Genomic DNA, 21,340 nt, shown 5'->3' with positions numbered 1-21,340 from the left:
TGCCATCAAGCCAAGCACTGCACAAATTGCCATCTTCATCATTAAGGGTCTCAAGAAAAACAATGACAAAGTGATGCCTTTGGACCTGCATGGTCACTGTAGTATCAAGTAGGCGAGCCGCTTATAGAGGACAGTTACTAACAATTTAGCACAAAAGCTCATTGAAATTTTATTTTCTTAATTTCTATTCTTTACCCTTTTTTAATTTAAAAAAATAAAATAAAAAAACGAAAAACTCTTTATCTTCTCTCTTCGAGTTCCGAGGTAACTCAGTACAGGCCAATGAGTCAGGAATCGTTCATATACAGCTTCACGGCCAGAGGCATAATGATCTTGGCCGAGTACACTGAGTTCACCTCTACTAACAACAAGTTAACCACCAGGCCACAATTCCCGACTCCTCTTGACACGGAAAACTCTGGGCCCTGAGTCATGGTTTTTAATTATCGGTTCTAACGTATGTTCGAAATTTAGAAAATTGTTGAAATTACTTAAGTGATGTCTTTTATTGTCTTCCCCAAAAAGGGGTGTATATAGGTCTGCTCACCTAAGTGACAGTTTTGAAGGGACTGTGAGGGACAACTGAATCTGACGGCTGAAAATAAATGCACAGTTTTAAATTGTTATAATTTCTGCTTTTATATTTAATACATATGGTTTAGATGCATTTGTCCCTCACAGTCCTTTAAAACTGTCCCTTAGGTGAGCAAATCTGATCATATATAATCTTCAATCTTAATTGATTACATTTTGCAATTATGTTGGCCATTACCTACCAAAAAATTATGAAAAAAGCAAACGAAAAAGGGAAGTGAAAATGTAAATGAGGAATGATCCGATTAAATATGAGTAATAAATCCCATACGATATATCCTCCTTGAAATTATTAAATTCACTATAAATGTTTGATCAGTTTCAGTTTTCATTTTTCAATAAGAATCTATAGCTATTACCATATAGAAGAATGGATGCGCTATGCTAGGGTTGTACATGGGCTCATTTATATAGATGCATGCATTCTTAACCCATAACATTTACCCTTAACCCTTCTATATTTAATCCCAGAGTTTCGCAGCTCTTACATATATCTTTGTCACTCTTTCTTTTGACAAAGCAATGGCTTATACAAAAAGCCTCGCGATCACCTCCACATTATTATTCATCATGTGGCTGGGGATTTTGGGAACATCACAAGCCACATCCCGCAGATTCAAAGAGAATCCAAATTCTACTCTTTTCCTAGAATTTGAGCGATGGATGGCAGCCTTCGACAAACATTACCCGAACGACGAAGAGAAGGAGAGGCGTTTCGCAATCTTCAAGAACAAGTTGGAGTGGGTCAAGAACTTCAACAAGCAAGGGAATCACTCTTTTACGGTAGGAATCAATCAATTTTCTGATATGACCCCTGATGAATTCCGGCTATGTGCTACTGGCCGCCGCCGCAGCCGCCGCCGCCGCCACCCCAGATTAAGCTCTAGTGTGGTCGACTCCTCCAGGTGGCTGATCTGGGTTCTGCCTTTATTTGGCATTATAGCCGTGTTGATGTGTGGTACGGCTATGGAGCAGGGTTGGTTTGCTTGGAAGTCCGAGACTTGAGTATGGGTTACGTGTAGTTCACTCTTGTTCAATCTAGAAAAATTGTCTTTTAGATATTTGTTTCTGTTTTCTTAGTTCAGATTGATTTAGTTGGGTTCTTAAGGTAACCACCACCCTAACTCCCCTTTTAAGTGGGTGGTTTGTGTTCTGCTTTTCTTGTTTGCTAAGAAAACTCGAGAGTACTCATCTTTTTTCTTTCTTATTTGGTGCACTTGGAAGTCGTATGAAGTTTTTGGCGCCATTGCTGTTCTAACATTCACTACTAGAAAGGGAGGCTATGGCCACTAGTGAAATTGGAGGCTATTGGGTCTATAACCCACCCGCTTGCAGTGGCCATTGTGCTACCCCAAGTTTGTTGATCTGCCGTCCTGGATCGACTTTTTGGAGCTACGAGGATTGGTTTCATGACTATGTAGGGTTTTTTTTTTTTTTTTTTTAGGATGAAAGAAACATCTTATTCCATAAAATACGATTACAAATGGAAACAACCGGTGGTGGACATAAATTCCCCACTCTCCTCCCTAAGAACAACCTCAATTACGGGTCCGTCATCTACGATGACATCCATAAGCCAAACGGGCCCAACCCCTAATCAACCTAATCGCCCCTCAACTCGGGCTACAACATAAGACCACTTCTGAGAGTCACGATTAATCTCTGCAGCCAACATTACAAACAACCACTTCCCCTTCATCAACACTGTGTCCCAAACCAACCAGACCACGTGCAAAAGCAAGTGACAGCCACGTTGACAACAAGATAACATCGAGAGTAAAACATATAGTCCCCGGAAATAACGCCATATCCACGGCACTTCATCCATACTAACCCAGGAGACAAAGCACATCCTCACAGCCAACCTCAAGAAGAAAGGTACTCCCTTCCACACCATGACCCAAAACCGCTAGACCATGTGCAGGAGATTCTCCCCATTACTTTGACTGCAAAAAAGTAAATTGAAATCCTGGGAATAACATGACACACCTACCATACCAAGACTCCAGAATCCTAGCTCGAAAGAGTAGACACTTATTAAACTAAGCCAAAAACCTAAATCAAAACACCTCACCACAAAAACAATGGAAAGAAAACAACGAGAAACTAAATAATTAGACATTAAAGACCACCAGCAAGGCCCCAAAGCAAAAACCCAGCCCAACCACCACTCCCCCCATGGGCCCAGCGCTCTAGCCCACCAAGCTTGCTGCCAGCGTGCTTTGCCTTCACCATGCAGCCGCACCGCATCCAAACCTCGCCGCACTGCCGTTCCGTAACGCAGACCCCCCCCCCCCCCAAGAACCCAGCAGACGTACGAGACCGAAGTCCCAGCCGCTGCCCAGATGCCGCATGACAGGACCCGACCCAGATTTCACCCTGAAATCCGAGGTGGCCCTGCGGGGCCCACCTTAGAAGAAATTCTTCCAAAAATTTGGCAGAACTTCTGATACGCTTAAAACAAGCGCATAATTTAACCCTGAAATGTCATCGTTAGTATAGAATAAGGGGATCGTTCTAACCGGGGATTGAGGGTACACCTGTAATTGCAAAAACAAATTAATAAAAGTAAAAAGTATTATTTACAAAAATAAAACAAAGAAAGAAATATATACAAGTAAACACAATTAGGGGGTTTTAGGATTATTAAATTAAAAACTAAAATAAATAAAATAATGAAAATGTAGAAACATATATACACGGGTGGAATGAGAGAACAAAGATCAAAACCGAAACTATGATCAAATTCGATTAAACCCTAATATTGTTCATCTAAGTCATGAGAAAGGAGTTGATCATGTGAAATATTCGAAAGCAAATAATTTCCCATTTTTCACTTTTCAATGCTAATTAACCTAAGTGAAAGCACAAAGATTAATCCTATCAAACATGTAATCAAGCCCTAGAAAGCTAGTCAATCATGACATGTTTAACGCATGAAACACATGGAAAGGCTATCAACTCAAGTGTACAACTTAGTATGAAAAAGTCCACCTAATTGCAATCCTTTTTAATTAAATTCGGTTTTTGTCCAAAACCTTTACTACTTCGATTCAAGTTACACAAAACAAAAAGTTGATTTCATGTTCTTAAACCTAGCACCATTCATATCAAAACCCTAAGTGTTTCGAACCACATAAGATTAAAATACAAAAGATATCTATAAAGCAAATTTAATTAAACAAACTCACATAAGCAACTCTCGAATTACAATATAAGAGTCGAAATTCTCATTTGATCATAAAAATTCCAGAAATAATAATTTTGTTCAATCATGAATGTCAACTAAAACAAAACCAACGAAATCAAACAAAGGTTACAAAGTAGAGGTCGAATTACACCGTGGATGGAAGATGAGGATGGATGATTTTCGTTGTGATCCTTGAAGCTTGAAAGCAAGTCTTCAATGGTGGATGGTGGAGGAATATGTCACGGCTCCTTCTTCTCCCTTCGGCCTTGCTTGAACTCCGGGCTTGCTTTAGAGGATGGAGAGAAGATGATAGAGGCTCACGGCAACAATATGTATTTTCTGATTTTTTCTAAGGTGTGTGGAACCCTTCTCAACGTCAAAGAGGTGGGTATATATAGGAGCATGGCTAGGGTTCACAAAGCAATCAGAATTTTCCACATAGCTTCAACCAATGATAATTCGCCAAGTAAGCTTGTGATGTGGTCCAACCAATCATAGAATGTCAAGTAAGCCTTGTGATGTGTTCCAACCAATCATAATTCTCTAAAATACCTCCCTAATATTTAATTGCCGAATTTCCTTGAAATTATTCTGATTTTCTTCATGAATTTCGGTCAACATTCCTTTGGGGAATTTAGGGATGAATCTGGACGCCTTTTGAGCTTTTCCTTGGTGCACACATATTTTCCTTCCATAAATATCTCCCTTGAATCTCTCTTTGTGTCATCTCCTTGATTATTTCTGATTTTCACGTTGGCAATCACACCAATTTACTCCTCCAACAATATTTCTTTCCATAAAAATCTCCCAAGAAAATCTCCTTTGATTTATTCCACGTGAAATTCTCAATCAATCACCTTAATTCCCACGTTGTCACCTTGTTTTCCTCTAGGTATTTCACGGCAAATTTAATTCCCAAGGAAAATGTATTTTCCTTTTTTAAAAACTCTTCCTTGAATCTCTCCTTGCCATGTCATCTTCATGAAACTTCTCTTTCCATTTATGAACTCAATTCAGCTTATTTATTCCAAAGACCTGAAAATAGAAGCTTTCTAAAATAAGAAATGGAAACTTTCCTAAACTAAAATGGAAACTTTCTAAAAATGGAAAATAGAAACTATAAAACGGAAACTTTCTACAATTAGGAACTTTCCCAATCAAAGAATGGAAACTTCCCTAAACAGAGTTTTAATAAGGAAATAACGCAAGAAATGTAGGGAAATAACAGTTAAAACGTCGCATTAAAATGCTCCTATCAACTTCCCCTAAAATGGACTACCCAAAACCTGTAGAAAGGAAATTTACACTTCTAAGTCATTCATCCTTATTCTCCTGGAGCCACTCTGCTCCCCAAATCACAACATCGTCCAATTCACATAACACAAAACACAACTTGAATAACATTAATCCCACAGGTAATCAAAGCAATTCTAATAGAAAGGTAAATAAGGAAAACCTAATTCAAAGGCAAACGCGGAAGCCGTGCAGTTGACTATGCCTCAACTCCATGTACGCCCGACCTCATCTAATTTCGCCTGCAAATTGGGCATTTGAAACCGAAGGGCCCAGGGGAAAGTAGACGAAAAACGTTAGCGTGAGTGGACAAAAATAAAAATTTTAAAGGAAAAGAAATTCATACTTTCCCACATTTATTTCATTAAAAACCGATGCATGCAACAATTAGAAAACACAATTAGCTTTAAATCCGAGGATTTCAAACGATAAACCGACTAGCCTCGCTAGTCACAACATTCGAAAAGATATATCGTAAAACTGAAATCTCATTTCTCAAGAAGATAAGACTAGCCCCGTTGGCTATAGTGAAAATCGGACTAGCCCTGCTAGTCAAGCAACGATAAGAAAAGATTGAAACTCCGATACTCAAGAAATAAGACCAGCCCCGCTGGTTAAACGGAAAATCGGACTAGCCCCGCTAGTCAAGAATATAATGAGTAGGGGAAGATGATAGCCATACGAGTGAGCCTCCCAGGCTCGGGTGATAGCCTCCCAGGCTAAAGTACTCCCATTACTCCCGTAATATACCCTTACGCCACTATGTGTAGCGATAGGATACTGGGCTTGAGAATTACTGTCACAGAGACAGTAACCAGCGCCACAAAGGAGGAGGGTTTCGGTGATCCCATCACCTCGCCACAAAGGCGGAAGATCAATGCTAGCAATGATAATAGTCACCCAAAGTATGGCAACAGAAATCCGAAAACCAAGTAAATCCATAAATACATAAGGCTTCCCCATCTCTCGTAAAAGAATTTCCAATGACATGTCCCACACGCCAAGATAATCTCAAATTCAAATAAATAGGAAGAAAATAATAATAAGCATGTTTTCCGTAAACCGAAACAAAACCAATTTCAAAATCATCATCAAGGCATTCCCAATGCCAAAGCCGAAGTCGATAAATAAATAAGGAATATAACTCCATCGAAATCCCATTTCGAAAATCCTTTAAAAGTCTCAAATCGAAATAGATTATAATTAAGGGTATAATTCCGGAAATCACCTCCGAAATAAATAATTCGTCAAATAAGATTATAAATCATAATCAACTTCGGAAACAAATCATTATCGAAAGCACTTATATGAGATAAAGCGAAATCAATCTCTGAGATTAAAATCACACGCTCGAAATGTAAATTGATAAATAAATAGAGCATATTCAAAGATATAAATGCATGCATGATTTACTTAAAAACAAAAGTCCACTCACAGTACTATTCCGACGATCACGTATACGAGTTCCTTCATCGAGCCAGAGCTTTGTACGTCGCCCTGTACACGATTATATTCCGTAAGCAATAACTCGACAATTTAATACGAATCCCATAATCAAACCCTCACCAATCAACTCTCCACTTGTTCTCGGATTCAACCCAAATTTTACCTCTAATACTAATTCATTATCTTAAAGGTTCCAAGTCAGAACCGAGAGATATCCGAGGGTCGGATTCTCGTAATTTGATAATCGAAACCCTAAACTTCAAAATTCATAATTAATTCCAAGTTTCTCCAAAAATTACCAAACTTCACATACAAGCTCTACACAATTTATAGGATTTAATGGGCTAAAAACCGGAATTAAAACACTACCCTACACGCCTCCACGCGCCACCAACAGTGGCAGCGCGTGGGCCCCACGCTCCACCGGCAACCACCTCCGATGGCCACCAAAATTTGGCAGCACCATCTACTCAACAAACCCAACCTCTTTCTCAACTACAACAAGTTCCAATTTTACCTAGAAGAGCTCCAATTTGGCCGTTGAACACAAGCCCAGAAAACCCAAGATCCCTATAATCGGGTTCTCCTTGATTCTCCTTCTACACTGCAAATCGTGGCTCAAGGCTAGGGGCAAAACGATCCTTGGCAAAAACCGCGCCTTCGACAATGGTTTGGTGGCCGGAAATTGCCGGAAAACATCAACTGCTACAGTAAATTTCCAAGCTTCAAATCGTGCTTCTCCGGCCAAATCGTGACAACCCACGACCACCAGCATGTAGAGGAGGAGGAGGTGAGTCGGCAGCCACCAGGGTCTCGCTGATTGATGGCCGGACGACGGGAGAAAGGGAAGAGGGCCGACGCGGGGAGAAAGAGGAAAGAGAGAGAAAATCTCGGGGGGTGGGGGTGGGGTAGGTTTCCAAAAATGGAAACCTGACCACAGTAACTTTCCATATATATAGAAAGTTACCATGAACAGTAACTTAAATCTCTCGCTTATAACTTTCACGTACGAACTCCGATTTTTACGTACCACATATGCACGCGCTCGATTTAACGTCCTCTACAACTTTCATGAAGAAAACTTTCTCAAATTTTGACCCGAACAAAAGGTCAACAATTTAGGGCCACTAAAGCTACCGAAAAAAAAAGTAAAGGTAAAACAAATTGTCGTTTACTGTCCAAATGACTAGTAAACCGGTGAATTTAGATTCGGGATGTTATAATCTCCCCTCCTTATAAAAATTTCATACCGCTGAGGAGTACACACCAACTCGAAGTACACATTATTAACACACCAATCTCACTACAGTGGGGATGGTAAGGCTTTAACAATCCATAGAGTCTCCGACCATCCCAACTACTCCAGCAAGTCACAACAGGTATATAGCTCAGATAGCACAAGATATTGACATCACAAGTCATTCGGTTGGAAAGAGGTATCCATAATCTTTTCATATAACTTGTATGGTGAAGATCCACTCTGTTCACCAATAACGTGGTGATAACCAATAGGTGATCACTGTTAACCACAAGCCCAAGACAAGTAGTTCCTTAGCTACCACAAAAACAACACTTATTTAATATAATTACTGCTTCAACAATAACAATTTCAAAGACCATACTACGCGAACAAATATTGCACCACAATTTCTCAAACGCTGCCTACCTCACAAATTAAATCATAGGAAACTGAGGATTCACACTCCTGCTGTCAATTTAATTTCCAATAAATCGTGGGTATATGCCCAGGTATGGAATTCGAGGAATATTGGGTTGTGTGCAATTCACCCCAAATCTTTCCTTGAAAAACAATTCAAGCTAAACAAGAAATAATGAGATCCGAAATTTCAACCTTGACCACTCCTCCTTTAAATACTCATAACCTGAGATACCAAAGTCTGAAAGGAGTGTAAACTAGAAAATTCATTTCAATGGTTAGCTCAGATAACACATGGTACTGGCGTCACAAACCACCCTATTAAAATTATAGCATTCAAAACTTCCTCATAAAAATCGCTTAGTGAAAAACCAACCCATTCACCATCAATATTGTGATAACCACAAGATGGTCATTGCTAGTCAACAATTCCAAAACAAATGACTTCCTTGCTTGTTTGTGCCTGAATTCCTAATCGAAGGTCGTTCACATAAAGGTCCCCTAGTTGTCAACACACAAAGGTTAACCTCGAACGAACCCACAAGTTCTTAATCAAGTAGGTTATGGGGCCACTACACTTCCGCTGCGCTACTCTGACACCTGACAAAAATCATTGGTCCAGCCATGAGATGACGTTCTGAGTCGACTAGGAAAACTCATTTGATAGCTACCTTGCTAGCCACATTTATAACACCTCACTCGAAAATTTTTATAAATACAATAATGTGAAAAACTTTTCTAAATCAAAGGTGTCTCAAAAGATTTACTGGTTACCAATGTCTCCATTCAAAACTGCTACTATTTCTCACCAGTTAGTACTCACTTAACTACCACGTCATGTACCAAGTCTTCAGAAATCCAGTGCAAGCAAGAATTATAACTACCAACTCTACTCCAGCTTAACGAATTAAATCCGGAAGAAGATGCATCACACTCAAGTTGTTCTTAGCCGAGACTACACTTCTTTAATAGTCATAGATCTGAAGTATAGTTGAGTCCATGTCGTTCTCGTTGATCTCTATTGCCCCCAAATTTTAATCTTAATTCATATACTCAGGTAATTCTAACTACCGAGGGTACCACAATCTGAATTATCAGATACTAGACTCGAATTTGATCAGTCCAACATAAAATAGCTTTCTTAATCAGCTAGGAAGGCACTCTCTTTTATAACTACTCCACCCCGCTCAGGTAGAACGTCTCCAACCAACTATCTGACAAAACCTCATGATAATCTCATTATAGATACGACATTGCGGAATTTTCCAAACCTTGTATGTACCAAATCCTTTAAGGACTACGATGTCTCCAACAACATTAGTAGATGTTCCAAATATGATCCAAGAGTTGACCAACTAGATTAGAAAATCAATACTTGAAATGAACGATTCTCAAACTGAAACCTTGTCGGTCATAATAATTTGATCAATTCCATAGCAACCCCGCCAAACTCAATCATTCCATAAGAACGGTTTACCTCCATTCGTGGCTGAAAAACCTTATGTTTGAAGCAACCTATAAATGATTCGATAAGTAAGCAAAAGTGCATCGTGTTACGTGAGCGTAGAGCACCTCAAATACTGCAGAGAAGAAAATCGACTCGTGAATTAAGAAAAAGAGATATTGAAGCAACGACGTAATCCACAAACAGGAAAGAAATTCTTTCATAGTCCCCAAAAGACTTATCGAGAAATCCGTCATTGAATGCTACAAGAATCCCGAAACTTGTTGACTAGCGTCGCCCCGCAAGGAAAACTACTACCAACCTCCGCATAACTTATAGATTTTAAACTAAGATCATAACCACATCGCATAGTACTTCCACTTGAATTACTATGGACACCCCGTGGGGTCCCTACGACCATTTCTTGATCCCAAGTTCAACAATTTCGCCCAAATGGATATCCAATGACACTTAATAGTACCCTCATGCGCGACAAAACGATCGCAGCCGTCGTAAGACGATCCGAATGTCCTTGATTTCTGAAACCTTTCAAAACCTCAATACTCCCTTTTGTGCTTTTAATCGGTTCCAACTTCCAACTTTCGCTACATAGTTCATCCTCCGCTGACAACAACACTAGATTTTTTAAGATGAAGGACACCCGTCCAACATCTCGTATCACCTCCAGCGATACCAAGATCCGAAAGTGGTCCCACCACCTAACAATCAAAATCCAAGTTCAACCCATAAGGGGTTTAACTCAAAATGTAACTTAGGACTCTGGTCAAATATGACTTGAAAAACTTCCTGAACCAGCTGGGAAAATCCACGTCCTTAGAGTTACCCTACTTACTGCTCTTATAAATTCTCAACCATTCAATCCATCAATTGCTCCATCAAAAACTTACTACATTTCAATTCCAATGACTCCCCGATTCGGAAATCGAATCAAACTCCGTATCACATGTTAATTCCGTTTGGATTTCTAAGAACACCCAACTATGTCACTATCACTATTCCCCAAATTTACGTACAACCGTTTCACTCATAAATGGATAAGCAAAGGCATCCATTTGCATAATACCACGTACGAGGAGTTGATTCCAACTCTCCCAATTATTTACCGACCAAAGTCGTAACTCTACTATAAAACCTTAAGCATTCTTCCGATTTCTCGAACTTCAAGCACATGTCAACTTCAAAAGCCCACTCTTGTTCATCTCCCTACTCGTTAAGACTCAGGAAGACAAAATTATAAGTTGTGGTATCTAAAATCAATTTCTTTTATTCCGAGCAAAACTATGCTCATACACCCTGGTTAGATCAACGACCAAAACCAACAATTTTTTTTTAAAAAAAAAAAATCTCCTTCTACTTACAATTCTCATTTACTGTTATCACTTCCCACTTATCAACATCAGTGACCATAGCCACTTGAAAACGTAGCTTCTAGCCATAACAACCCAGAATATTTCTTCAATTTTCCCTATTGTCTACCGGAGGGTGATGCGTACATGACGCCAACATAAGGTGTCCAGTTATGATACATTTCCATCTGGATTCTCTATAATTGATTTCCAACAATGAGATTCACAAAAAATCTCATTAATATTCCATATGCCGCTTACAGGGCCGATCGTACCAAGTAACACATTCTCCAAAACTAGGTTCAAGGTCAGAACCATCATTATTACGAATTTCAATTCTAACAACAATCCTAATTCTGAAAGAATTATAGTACTCAGTGACAGCCCAAAACAATGGTCGCTTATCTCTAACCATCGGGTACAAAATCAAACTCCGATCTCGCACCATAACCCTTGCCCCAACAAACTTGTTGGCATCGAGGAAGATATACCCACAACATTTCCTCGAATCATATTTCATAGTATAACTCGAATCTGTAGAGTAGCCTTACTCTACCATTACCAGGGGAAGGTGCATGACATGTACTCAATCCGATACGTAGTGAAATCCCGATGAGGTCGGCGTACAGGAGGCATAGATCCTAAAGGAAAACCACTAGACATGTACCGTACACACTTGATGAGTACAACAGCACCGAAGAGCATGTGATGGGGAACCGCTGCAGTCGGGCCATCACTCGGGAGGTACTGAGTAACGTCAAGCATATACGGTAACAAGATATGAACAAGTCTACAGAATCTGACAACCTAATGCTCTGATACCAACTGACAGGACCCGACCCAGATTTCACCCTGAAATCCGAGGTAGCCCTGCGGGGCCCACCTTAGAAGAAATTCGTCCAAAAATTTGGCAGAACTTCCCCTAAAATGGACTACCCAAAACCTGTAGAAACGAAATTTACACTTCTAAGTCATTCATCCTTATTCTCCTGGAGCCACCCTGCTCCCCAAATCACAACATCGTCCAATTCACATAACACAAAACACAACTTGAATAACATTAATCCCACAGGTAATCAGAGCAATTCTAATAGAAAGGTAAATAAGGAAAACCTAATTCAAAGGCAAACGCGGAAGCCGTGCAGTTGACTATGCCTCAACTCCATGTACGCCCGACCTCAACTAATTTTGCCTGCAAACTGGGCCTTTGAAACCGAAGGGCCCAGGGGAAAGTAGACGAAAAACGTTAGCATGAGTGGACAAAAATAAAAATTTTAAAGGAAAAGAAATTCATACTTTCCCACATTTATTTCATTAAAAACCGATGCATGCAACAATTAGAAAACACAATTAGCTTGAAATTCGAGGATTTCAAACGATAAACCGACTAGCCTCGCTAGTCACAACATTCGATAAGATATATCGTAAAACTGAAATCTCATTTCTCAAGAAGATAAGACTAGCCCCGTTGGCTATAGTGAAAATCGGACTAGCCCCGCTAGTCAAGCAACGATAAGAAAAGATTGAAACTCCGATACTCAAGAAATAAGACCAGCCCCGCTGGTTAAACGGAAAATCGGACTAGCCCGGCTAGTTAAGAATATAATGAGTAGGGGAAGATGATAGCCATACGAGTGAGCCTCCCAGGCTCGGGTGATAGCCTCCCAGGCTAAAGTACTCCCATTACTCCCGTAATATACCCTTACGCCACTATGTGTAGCGATAGGATACTAGGCTTGAGAATTACTGTCACAGAGACAGTAACCAGCGCCATAAAGGCGGAGGGCTTCGGTGATCCCATCACCTCGCCACAAAGGCAGAAGATCAATGCTAGCAATGATAATAGTCACCCAAAGTATGGCAACAGAAATCCGAAAACCAAGTAAATCCATAAATACATAAGGCTTCCCCATCTCTCGTAAAAGAATTTCCAATGACGTGTCCCACACGCCAAGATATTCTCAAATTCAAATAAATAGGAAGAAAATAATAATAAGCATGTTTTCCGTAAACCGAAACAAAACCAATTTCAAAATCATCATCAAGGCATTCCCAATGCCAAAACCGAAGTCGATAAATAAATAAGGAATATAACTCCATTGAAATCCCATTTCGAAAATCCTTTAAAAGTCTCAAATCGAAATAGATTATAATTAAGGGTATAATTCCGGAAATCACCTCGGAAATAAATAATTCGTCAAATAAGATTATAAATCATAATCAACTTCGGAAACAAATCATTATCGAAAGCACTTATATGAGATAAAGCGAAATCAATCTCTGAGATTAAAATCACACGCTCGAAATGTAAATTGATAAATAAATAGAGCATATTCAAAGAAATCAATGCATGCATCATTTACTTAAAAACAAAGTCCACTCACAGTACTATTCCGACGATCACGTATACGAGTTCCTTCATCGAGCCAGAGCTCGGTACGTCGCCCTGTACACGATTATATTCCGTAAGCGATAACTCGACAATTTAATACGAATCCCATAATCAAACCCTCACCAATCAACTCTCCACTTGTTCTCGGATTCAACCCAAATTTTACCTCTAATACTAATTCATTATCTTAAAGGTTCCAAGTCAGAACCGAGAGATATCCGAGGGTCGGATTCTCGTAATTAGATAATCGAAACCCTAAACTTCAAAATTCATAATTAATTCCAAGTTTCTCCAAAAATTACCAAACTTCACATACAAGCTCTACACAATTTATAGGATTTAATGGGCTAAAAACCGGAATTAAAACACTGCCCTACACGCCTCCACGCGCCACCAACAGTGGCAGCACGTGGGCCCCACGCGCCACCTGCAACCACCTCTGATGGCCACCAAAATTTGGCAGCACCATCTACTCAACAAACCCAACCTCTTTCTCAACTACAACAAGTTCCAATTTTACCTGGAAGAGCTCCAATTTGGCCGTTGAACACAAGCCCAGAAAACCCGAGAACCCTATAATCGGGTTCTCCTTGATTCTCCTTCTACACTGCAAATCGTGGCTCAAGGCTAGGGGCAAAACGATCCTTGGCAAAAACCGCGCCTTCGACAGTGGTTTGGTGGCCGGAAATGGCCGAAATCGCCAGAAATTGCCGGAAAACGTCAACTGCTACAGTAAATTTCCAAGCTTCAAATCGTGACAACCCACGACCACCAGCATGTAGAGGAGGAGGAGGCGAGTCGGCATCCACCAGGGTCTCGCCGATTAATGGCCGGACGACGGCAAATCGAAGGAGAAAGGGAAGAGGGCCGACGCGGGGAGAAAGAGGATAGAGAGAGAAAATCTCGCGGGGGGGGGGGGGGGGGGGGGGGGTAGGTTTCCGAAAATGGAAACCTACCACAGTAACTTTCCATATATATAGAAAGTTACCATGAACAGTAACTTTAATATTTCGCTTATAACTTTCACGTACGAACTCCGATTTTTACCTACCACATATGCACGCGCTCGGTTTAACGTCCTCTACAACTTTCATGAAGAAAAATTTCTCAAATTTTGACCCGAATAAAAGGTCAACAATTTAGGGCCACTAAAGCTACCGAAAAAAAAAGTAAAGGTAAAACAAATTGTCGTTTACTGTCCAAATGACTAGTAAACCGGTGAATTTAGATTCGGGACGTTATACCGCAATGACGCCATCACCCGTCACCGGCAAGCCCCACCCCAGCGCTGCTCCACTCCTGCCCTCATCCCCAATCCCAGAAGAACAGATCGAGATCGATCAGTCCGCTCCGAGATCCCGCAACCATTCTCCAACCCTGGACCAAACCGCTACCACAAAACAACGCTGCTAGCCCGAATCACCATCCTCTCCCAGGCCAAAACGAAGCGGCAGCAACGCAGGTGACGTTCGGTCGAGAGAGATCGCTTGAAACTCTCTCTGTTCTTTTTTCTCCGCGCGTAGGGTTTTATGTTGAGGTTCACAATTGAGATTTGGAAGTTGGAGAAAAAAACCATGGACTATGTAGGGTTTTGATTTAAGAGATACTTCTCACTAATAATGTGCGTTACTATATAATTTCAAATTATTGCTTAATCATATAGAAAAGTAAATGAAAAAGGCATTTAAATTTTTCAAGATATGCAAAACTGTGGATGGAATTTGCATTTACTATGCATTGGTATTTTCAATTGAGGTTCCAGATGACATCTCTGGGTATTTGCGTTGTGCAGGGATGGAAGTCTGGCGTGGGCTCCGCATATTCGGGCGGCGGCGTGGGTCTGATGGTTTTGAGCGGCGGCAAAGTTCTGTGGAACTATGCGGCGGTGAGATCTGGAGGATCCGGGCATCCAGGCGGCTTGGGATCTGAAGGGGTGCGCGGTGAGGCCAAGCGGTGGGTGGTGTTTGCTGGGTAGGGCCGGAGCTGCGTGGTCGGAGAGGCAAGCTATGGCGGACTGGTGATGGGAGCAGACGGCGTTGCACACGGATGCACGAGGGAGATGAAGTTTTGGGCCTTCTCCAAATCCTGTTTGGGCCTTAGGGTTTGGACTTTCTTCTTTGAGCTACCCAGTGAGCTTTTTATTTAATTGGGCTAGGGGTTTGGGCCTTTAGCTTTTCAATTTTTAGTCTTTTGATTAAAATAATTCCCTAATTTGTTAGGGAGCTATGCTTCTAGGTTTTTTAGTAGCGTCATCGAGTCTCGTTTACTCTGCCTATTTACTATATAGTTGTCAATAGTCTATAGGCTCCCTTTCTGAGCATGGAACCGTCAAATGATTGGACATAATCTATGTATTACTGTGCTACTACCACACACTCTTTATCTACCCCATGTTGGTAGAGAGAGGATATGTAATGGCCCTTTCTGGCTTTCGATGAATGACAGTCGCCCTATTTGGGTTTATTCAAAAAATAATAATAATAAATTAATCAATAGAAATAGTACTTGGATATATACATGCATGGATCAATCTTATTGTACAATACAAGTTAAAAAAAATTATATGACCTCGTGGTTTCTTGTGACGTTACGCACGCAATTGAAAAGGTCCGATTGTTATATTTTTTGTACATAAGTTGCAATCAAAAGAGAAGTATATTTTCCAAACACAGAAAAAAAAAATTAAGATCTACATAAAATGTGAATATAGAAAGCAAACAAGAAAGGGAAGTGACATTCTAAATGGACTGTAATCCGGTTGAGAGAATCTCATGTGATATTTAAATTATTAAATTCACTTCAGTTTATTATTACATGGTTTTTCCACCTTATAGTTGCTAATTTGTTACCAAAAATTTCATTTTAGTGTCAATTATTTTATCTTAAAATTTATTTTAACTAATTTGCTATTTTAAGCTTTTAATATTATTCAATTTACGACCCTAAAGTTTAATATAGCCAATTTGCTACTCTCAAAAACTATTAAATCTCCATGTCTTTTTGAAACAAATGAAATGTTTTTGTAGTTGCACTAATTATTTTTTATATCTTTAAAAGCCTCCATAGTTAAGGAGGCACTTGCATGTATTTGCCGAAAAATTCACTTGGATGCGGCGTTTACACATCGCCGGAATCACCGCCATATGCACCAATAACCACATCACAAGACAATTGTACTTCTCTCATTGAATCTTATTGAGATCAGAACTTGTCATAACTTCAAAGCACCAAAATAGGAAGACAAACAAAAACTGGCAAGTCTCTTAAACTGCCGAGAACAATTTCCTAAAAACGTTCTTTTATTTGCAGATTGATGTCATACCAATCATGTGGCTTTCCATCTTTTTAAACTACTGGATTCAAGCACCAAAATTAAACAATATTTCTTTCCTTCATAGAGCTTTGACAGTTATGTATCAGGAAAAAGGAGCCTTTGTTGGCAAACGCCATTTAGAGGTTGTCCCAGTGAATGGGATCCCGCAAGTACCTCTCAAACTGGCGTGCCCTAGTCTTGATGGACATGTCAAACACCTTCTGCTGAAACTCTACCACAAGCCCACCCATAATACTGGTATCGATCTGTCACGTCAAACAGAGAATCAAATTTCCATCCATTATACAAAACTGGTGCATTTAAGAGCAGATAAAAAGACCACTGAAATGCATACCTTTTGTTCAAGCTTGACTGTCTTCCCTTTTCCAATTAAGTCCTGCAGTGTCTCCTTCAATTCTTTCTCCTCTTCAGCAGGGAGGGGCTAATCAAAAGAGCAACAATTAGACAGCAATTTCATAAATCTACTGAACCAATTCGGATATACATGGTACATGATATAAGGGTCGACATACATTTCTACACAACATAATACACTGTCTGATCTTGGTAAGAATTCTACATATATGACATTCGTACTTCCATATTATTTACATCAATATTTTGTTGACCCAAAGTTTTAACACTTTTTGATGCCAGATTGTCAAGCTTGTTCCTAAACTCCTAATAACCTTTCAAACTTAACATACCGGACTAAGTGAGGAGAAAACATTATTATTGAGAGACACATCTTACTTGTGTATATACACGATACTGATTTTCAAATCAACAGAAAAAAAAAAAAGACAAAACAAGACAAGACAAGAAAAAGGTATACTGTTAGAAGCGAACAGCTTACTGAACTTAAAGGCTAGTATCAAGTGACACTGTCATTTGAACCAAGAATTGATTGTCAAAAACCCGTATGTACGGGAAAATAAGAAAAAAAAAATGGCCACACACACACAAAAATAACACCATCAGCACAAGGCTATAAAATATTTTAAAAAATATTTAAAAAAATAAAAATAAAAAACTGTATAGATAATTTTAGCGCTTGCCTCCTATGCCAAGTCCTACCATTTCAAAGACAAATCCGACCAAAATTGCAAGATAACCATTCTACTTCTCAAAATAAACTTATACTGGGGTACAATTCCCAAAGAAAAAAAGTTGCATCAAATAAAAGAAAAGCCAAATAATACACTCCTTAAATTATCAACGCAAATGCCAACTAGATATTATAAATATTTATCATTTGCATCTAGTGATTGCAGTACTGACGACCACCATTAGAAATATGACAGAACATCAACTGAAGATATCAGAATACTTGCACAAATAAAAACATGTTTTTTCCATCCTCTTTTGGGTTAGGCATGTAGGCAGTATAAGTTATAACCATTAGAAAATGAAGTTTACTTCTAAAGAACTACAACTTACAATGACAGATGTCACAATAACTTTCACTACTCCCTTATGTGCCATGGTCAATTCCACAAATCTCTTCGCTATGGTATCAATGTTCCTTAGCCTTCCATTCTCAGCCAAGACGACTACAAAAAGAAATTTGATATATAAATATAGACTTTTAACTGGAAAATAAATAAATAAAAAATCGTATAGTTAAAGAAACCTTGTGAATTATAGACACCGAGTGCAGAGATAACGTAAAGAAACATAGTTTGAAGAACATAAACTTGAACATGATAAATTTTGTTGGTGAAGTTAGTTATTAAAGCCATAAGAGCATGTCTAACAATGGGATCTCATATCAGACAAGATCCCTAAGTCACTATTCATCCAAATTGAGGGTCTCATAACTCTTTGCATTGTAGAGCCCTTGGATTCCCCATCTCAGTAAACCAGACTCTTGATTCCTGCTACAACTTCTTGTAACAGTAAGGGCAACACTCCACCAGAGAGTTTGTTTTATTGAAATGCCCTAAATCTGCAAACATCAGAGGGCTCCTTTTCCAGGGACAATGCCCCAATATTAGTCTCAGGAATGAATTCGGATCTGCCACCAGACCCCTCTCCGTATCCCTCTCCACTCTCATCAACAGAACACGAGCCTAATAACCCCTCAAGAACATCTAAAACAACACAAACACTCAAACGGATCATGCCAGAGCAGGGCAGAGGAAGATGGTGGAAAGGTCTGGAAGGAGATCTTAGCCAGAGGAAGCACTAGACACCAACGTCTCCCTCGTATGTGGCCTCATCAGCATCTCCTCCCATGGGACTGCTAATTTTAGCTCATGTCAGACCAAGTCTCCCATGTTAGACCTATTTTAGACCAAGTCTCCCAAGTGCCATTTCTCCCTGTTAGTCACTTGATGTTGCACTGGGGTGCCAGAATATGGATTTGACCCGAATCATGTGGGGATTCCAAAAGCACAATCAAGTCTTGCCATATATGGCAGATGATCATATCCACCCAATTCCAACTACATGCAGACATATTCTGTCTAGCTACAGATGATAATAATAACAAAGGATGTCAAAAGTGAAGGCGTTATGCAGGGCATTTAGTCCCCACAAAGGAACCTCGGAGTGAGGCTAAATGAAAGTACATTAATCTATTTGTTCAAGCCTTGAGATATCCCAATTGATGATTACTAATCGTTCTCCCAAATCCTTCAAATAAGGAAAAAAATTTCAAAGAAAATAACAGATAATTTGGGGTAATTACTGAAATAAAAACAAGAAGATGAAAGCACCCCAAAACAAAAGGATTGAAATCACAGAATATATAAATGTCAATGCAAAAAAGGCAGTAATCATACTCAAGAAGTTCTTTGTAATTTCTGAAAATTTAGCTTGAGCAGAAATATCTTCAATTGCCTTCTTTCTAGTATCTGCAGGCACTGACAAATCCTTTGTGAACTGAGAAAACATAGGACTTTTCGTCATTGCCCCAACAAAGTCAAGAATCTCAGACTCAACCTTGTCCAAGGAATTAGTTTTCACTGCTGCAATGTACAAAGCAGAGGCATAGTTCCCAGAGCCCCCAAACAAAGCCAAAGGCACCTAGCAAATCATGGTAGATTTAATCAACATCAATCTCTATCATTGATAACGAAAACAAAAAATCTTTAATGTATAAACTCTGACAAACATTCTTCCTTTTCCTTAGCAAGGATGTACTGAATAAATAACAGGCTTTTTTCTTTTTTTTTTAATAAAGAATGTAGAAACCTAACAATACTTACGATACAAGCGAAACAGTGAATTTCATCAGTGCAGTAAATTACAACAAATATGATTAAACTCCAAGATTACAATATCACGTATCTAGTTTCACTAAAGCTAAACAAAGACCAGATACATCAAGTTCAAAGCAATTCGGTAATTACCTTGACCTTCACATCCTTCTTACCGGGTGCAGTGGAAAAGCTCCTCGAAAACTGCAAACACAACCAGCAATTCATCAATTCAACCATACTTAAACCACTAAAGGACTCCAAAGAAAATAATTCATAAATTCATAATCGAAAATCTTTCTCCTTCAAAACATCCACGGATTCTCTCATAATCAGATAACGAAATGCGAATTAAAGCACAGTAAAGTAAAGCGAAATCGGAGACAGCAAGCGAACTAGATCGGAGCCCCTTGTACCTCGGAATCGGAGAAAGTAGGGCAAAGTAGAGCGCGGGGGGCGGCGGAGGCATTGGCGGCGGAGATTGAATCGGATTTGAGAATCTTGGAGAGGAGAGGGAGGCTCGATCGGATTCGATTAGCAAATGCCATTTTGAGGAGAAACCCTAAAACAGCTACAGAGCTTCGAAATGTGAAGAAGACCCGATAGTACAAAAGGGAGCAGTGAGAAATGAAATAGCCAACATAAACTACCGCAAAGGTGCTGATTCGGTGTGTTACTCAGACGATAGCGGAACACTGGACAACCAATAGAAACCTACCCCTGTGTTACCAAGCAGAATAATGTTACAAACGTGAAGTGAAATTTGGATGATTCGACGTTTTGGTTCACATTTAGAGAATTTTTAGTCATGTTAGTCATTTTTGAGTTAAATTTTAATTAAAATAACTAAAAAGTCATTTTAGCTAGCCACATGCTCTTTATTTTAGTTAGTTTTGAATTTATTTTATTTTTTTAATAAATATTAAATAGTTTAAATGCATTTATAAACTACATAAAATAACTTGAAATGAATGTTTTAAATTATAGAGAGCCTCATCTCGGTCTCTATATTTAGGAGCGAATGTTTTAAATTATAGAGAGCCTCATCTCGTTCTCTATATTTAGGAGCGAGATAGCTAAAAGTTATAATAGAGAGTCAATTAGGAGTCTGGTGCAGCTACTAAAATAGATAAAAAACCAAACATGCTCTCCAAACTAGCTAAAGAGTCATAATAGAGAGTCTGTTAAAAATGCTCTTAATCCCTAAAATTTAATCTCCTGCATATTTTCATAGGGCATCTCTCTCTCTCTCTCTCTCTCTCTAAAACTCATCACAGTCTTGATTGAGATATTCATGAGCTTTCATCTCATTTAAAGGTGAAGCATATTATTCATATCGGACATGAATGTAACATGATGGCTCATAAAATTGTTCATTTTGTTGTTCCTGAATGAGTTTAGTTATTTGGTTGAAAAAGCTAATGAATTGTATAAAAGATGA

General features: G+C 39.3%; 2 protein-coding genes across 2 annotated transcripts; one reads left to right on the top strand and one right to left on the bottom strand.

The window, feature by feature from the left end:
- Positions 1-1,116: 1,116 nt before the first annotated feature.
- LOC112198460 lies at positions 1,117-15,358 on the top strand. Its single transcript, XM_024339590.1, has 2 exons — positions 1,117-1,377; positions 15,176-15,358. Exons 1-2 carry the CDS (start codon positions 1,117-1,119, stop codon positions 15,356-15,358), a joined length of 444 nt encoding a protein of 147 aa, XP_024195358.1.
- A 1,187-nt stretch (positions 15,359-16,545) lies between these two features.
- LOC112180493 (ATP synthase subunit O, mitochondrial) lies at positions 16,546-20,525 on the bottom strand. Its single transcript, XM_024319056.2, has 6 exons — positions 20,316-20,525; positions 20,053-20,103; positions 19,483-19,726; positions 18,137-18,249; positions 17,052-17,138; positions 16,546-16,962 (listed from the first exon to the last, which is right to left on the bottom strand). Exons 1-6 carry the CDS (start codon positions 20,445-20,447, stop codon positions 16,834-16,836), a joined length of 756 nt encoding a protein of 251 aa, XP_024174824.1. The 5' UTR covers positions 20,448-20,525; the 3' UTR covers positions 16,546-16,833.
- Positions 20,526-21,340: the final 815 nt, after the last annotated feature.

This window comes from Rosa chinensis, chromosome 1, assembly GCF_002994745.2.
Source record: "Rosa chinensis cultivar Old Blush chromosome 1, RchiOBHm-V2, whole genome shotgun sequence".
Taxonomy (NCBI): domain Eukaryota; kingdom Viridiplantae; phylum Streptophyta; class Magnoliopsida; order Rosales; family Rosaceae; genus Rosa; species Rosa chinensis.
The sequence above is the reverse complement of the archived record's forward strand: the minus strand, read 5'-3'. Positions and strand labels throughout refer to the sequence as shown.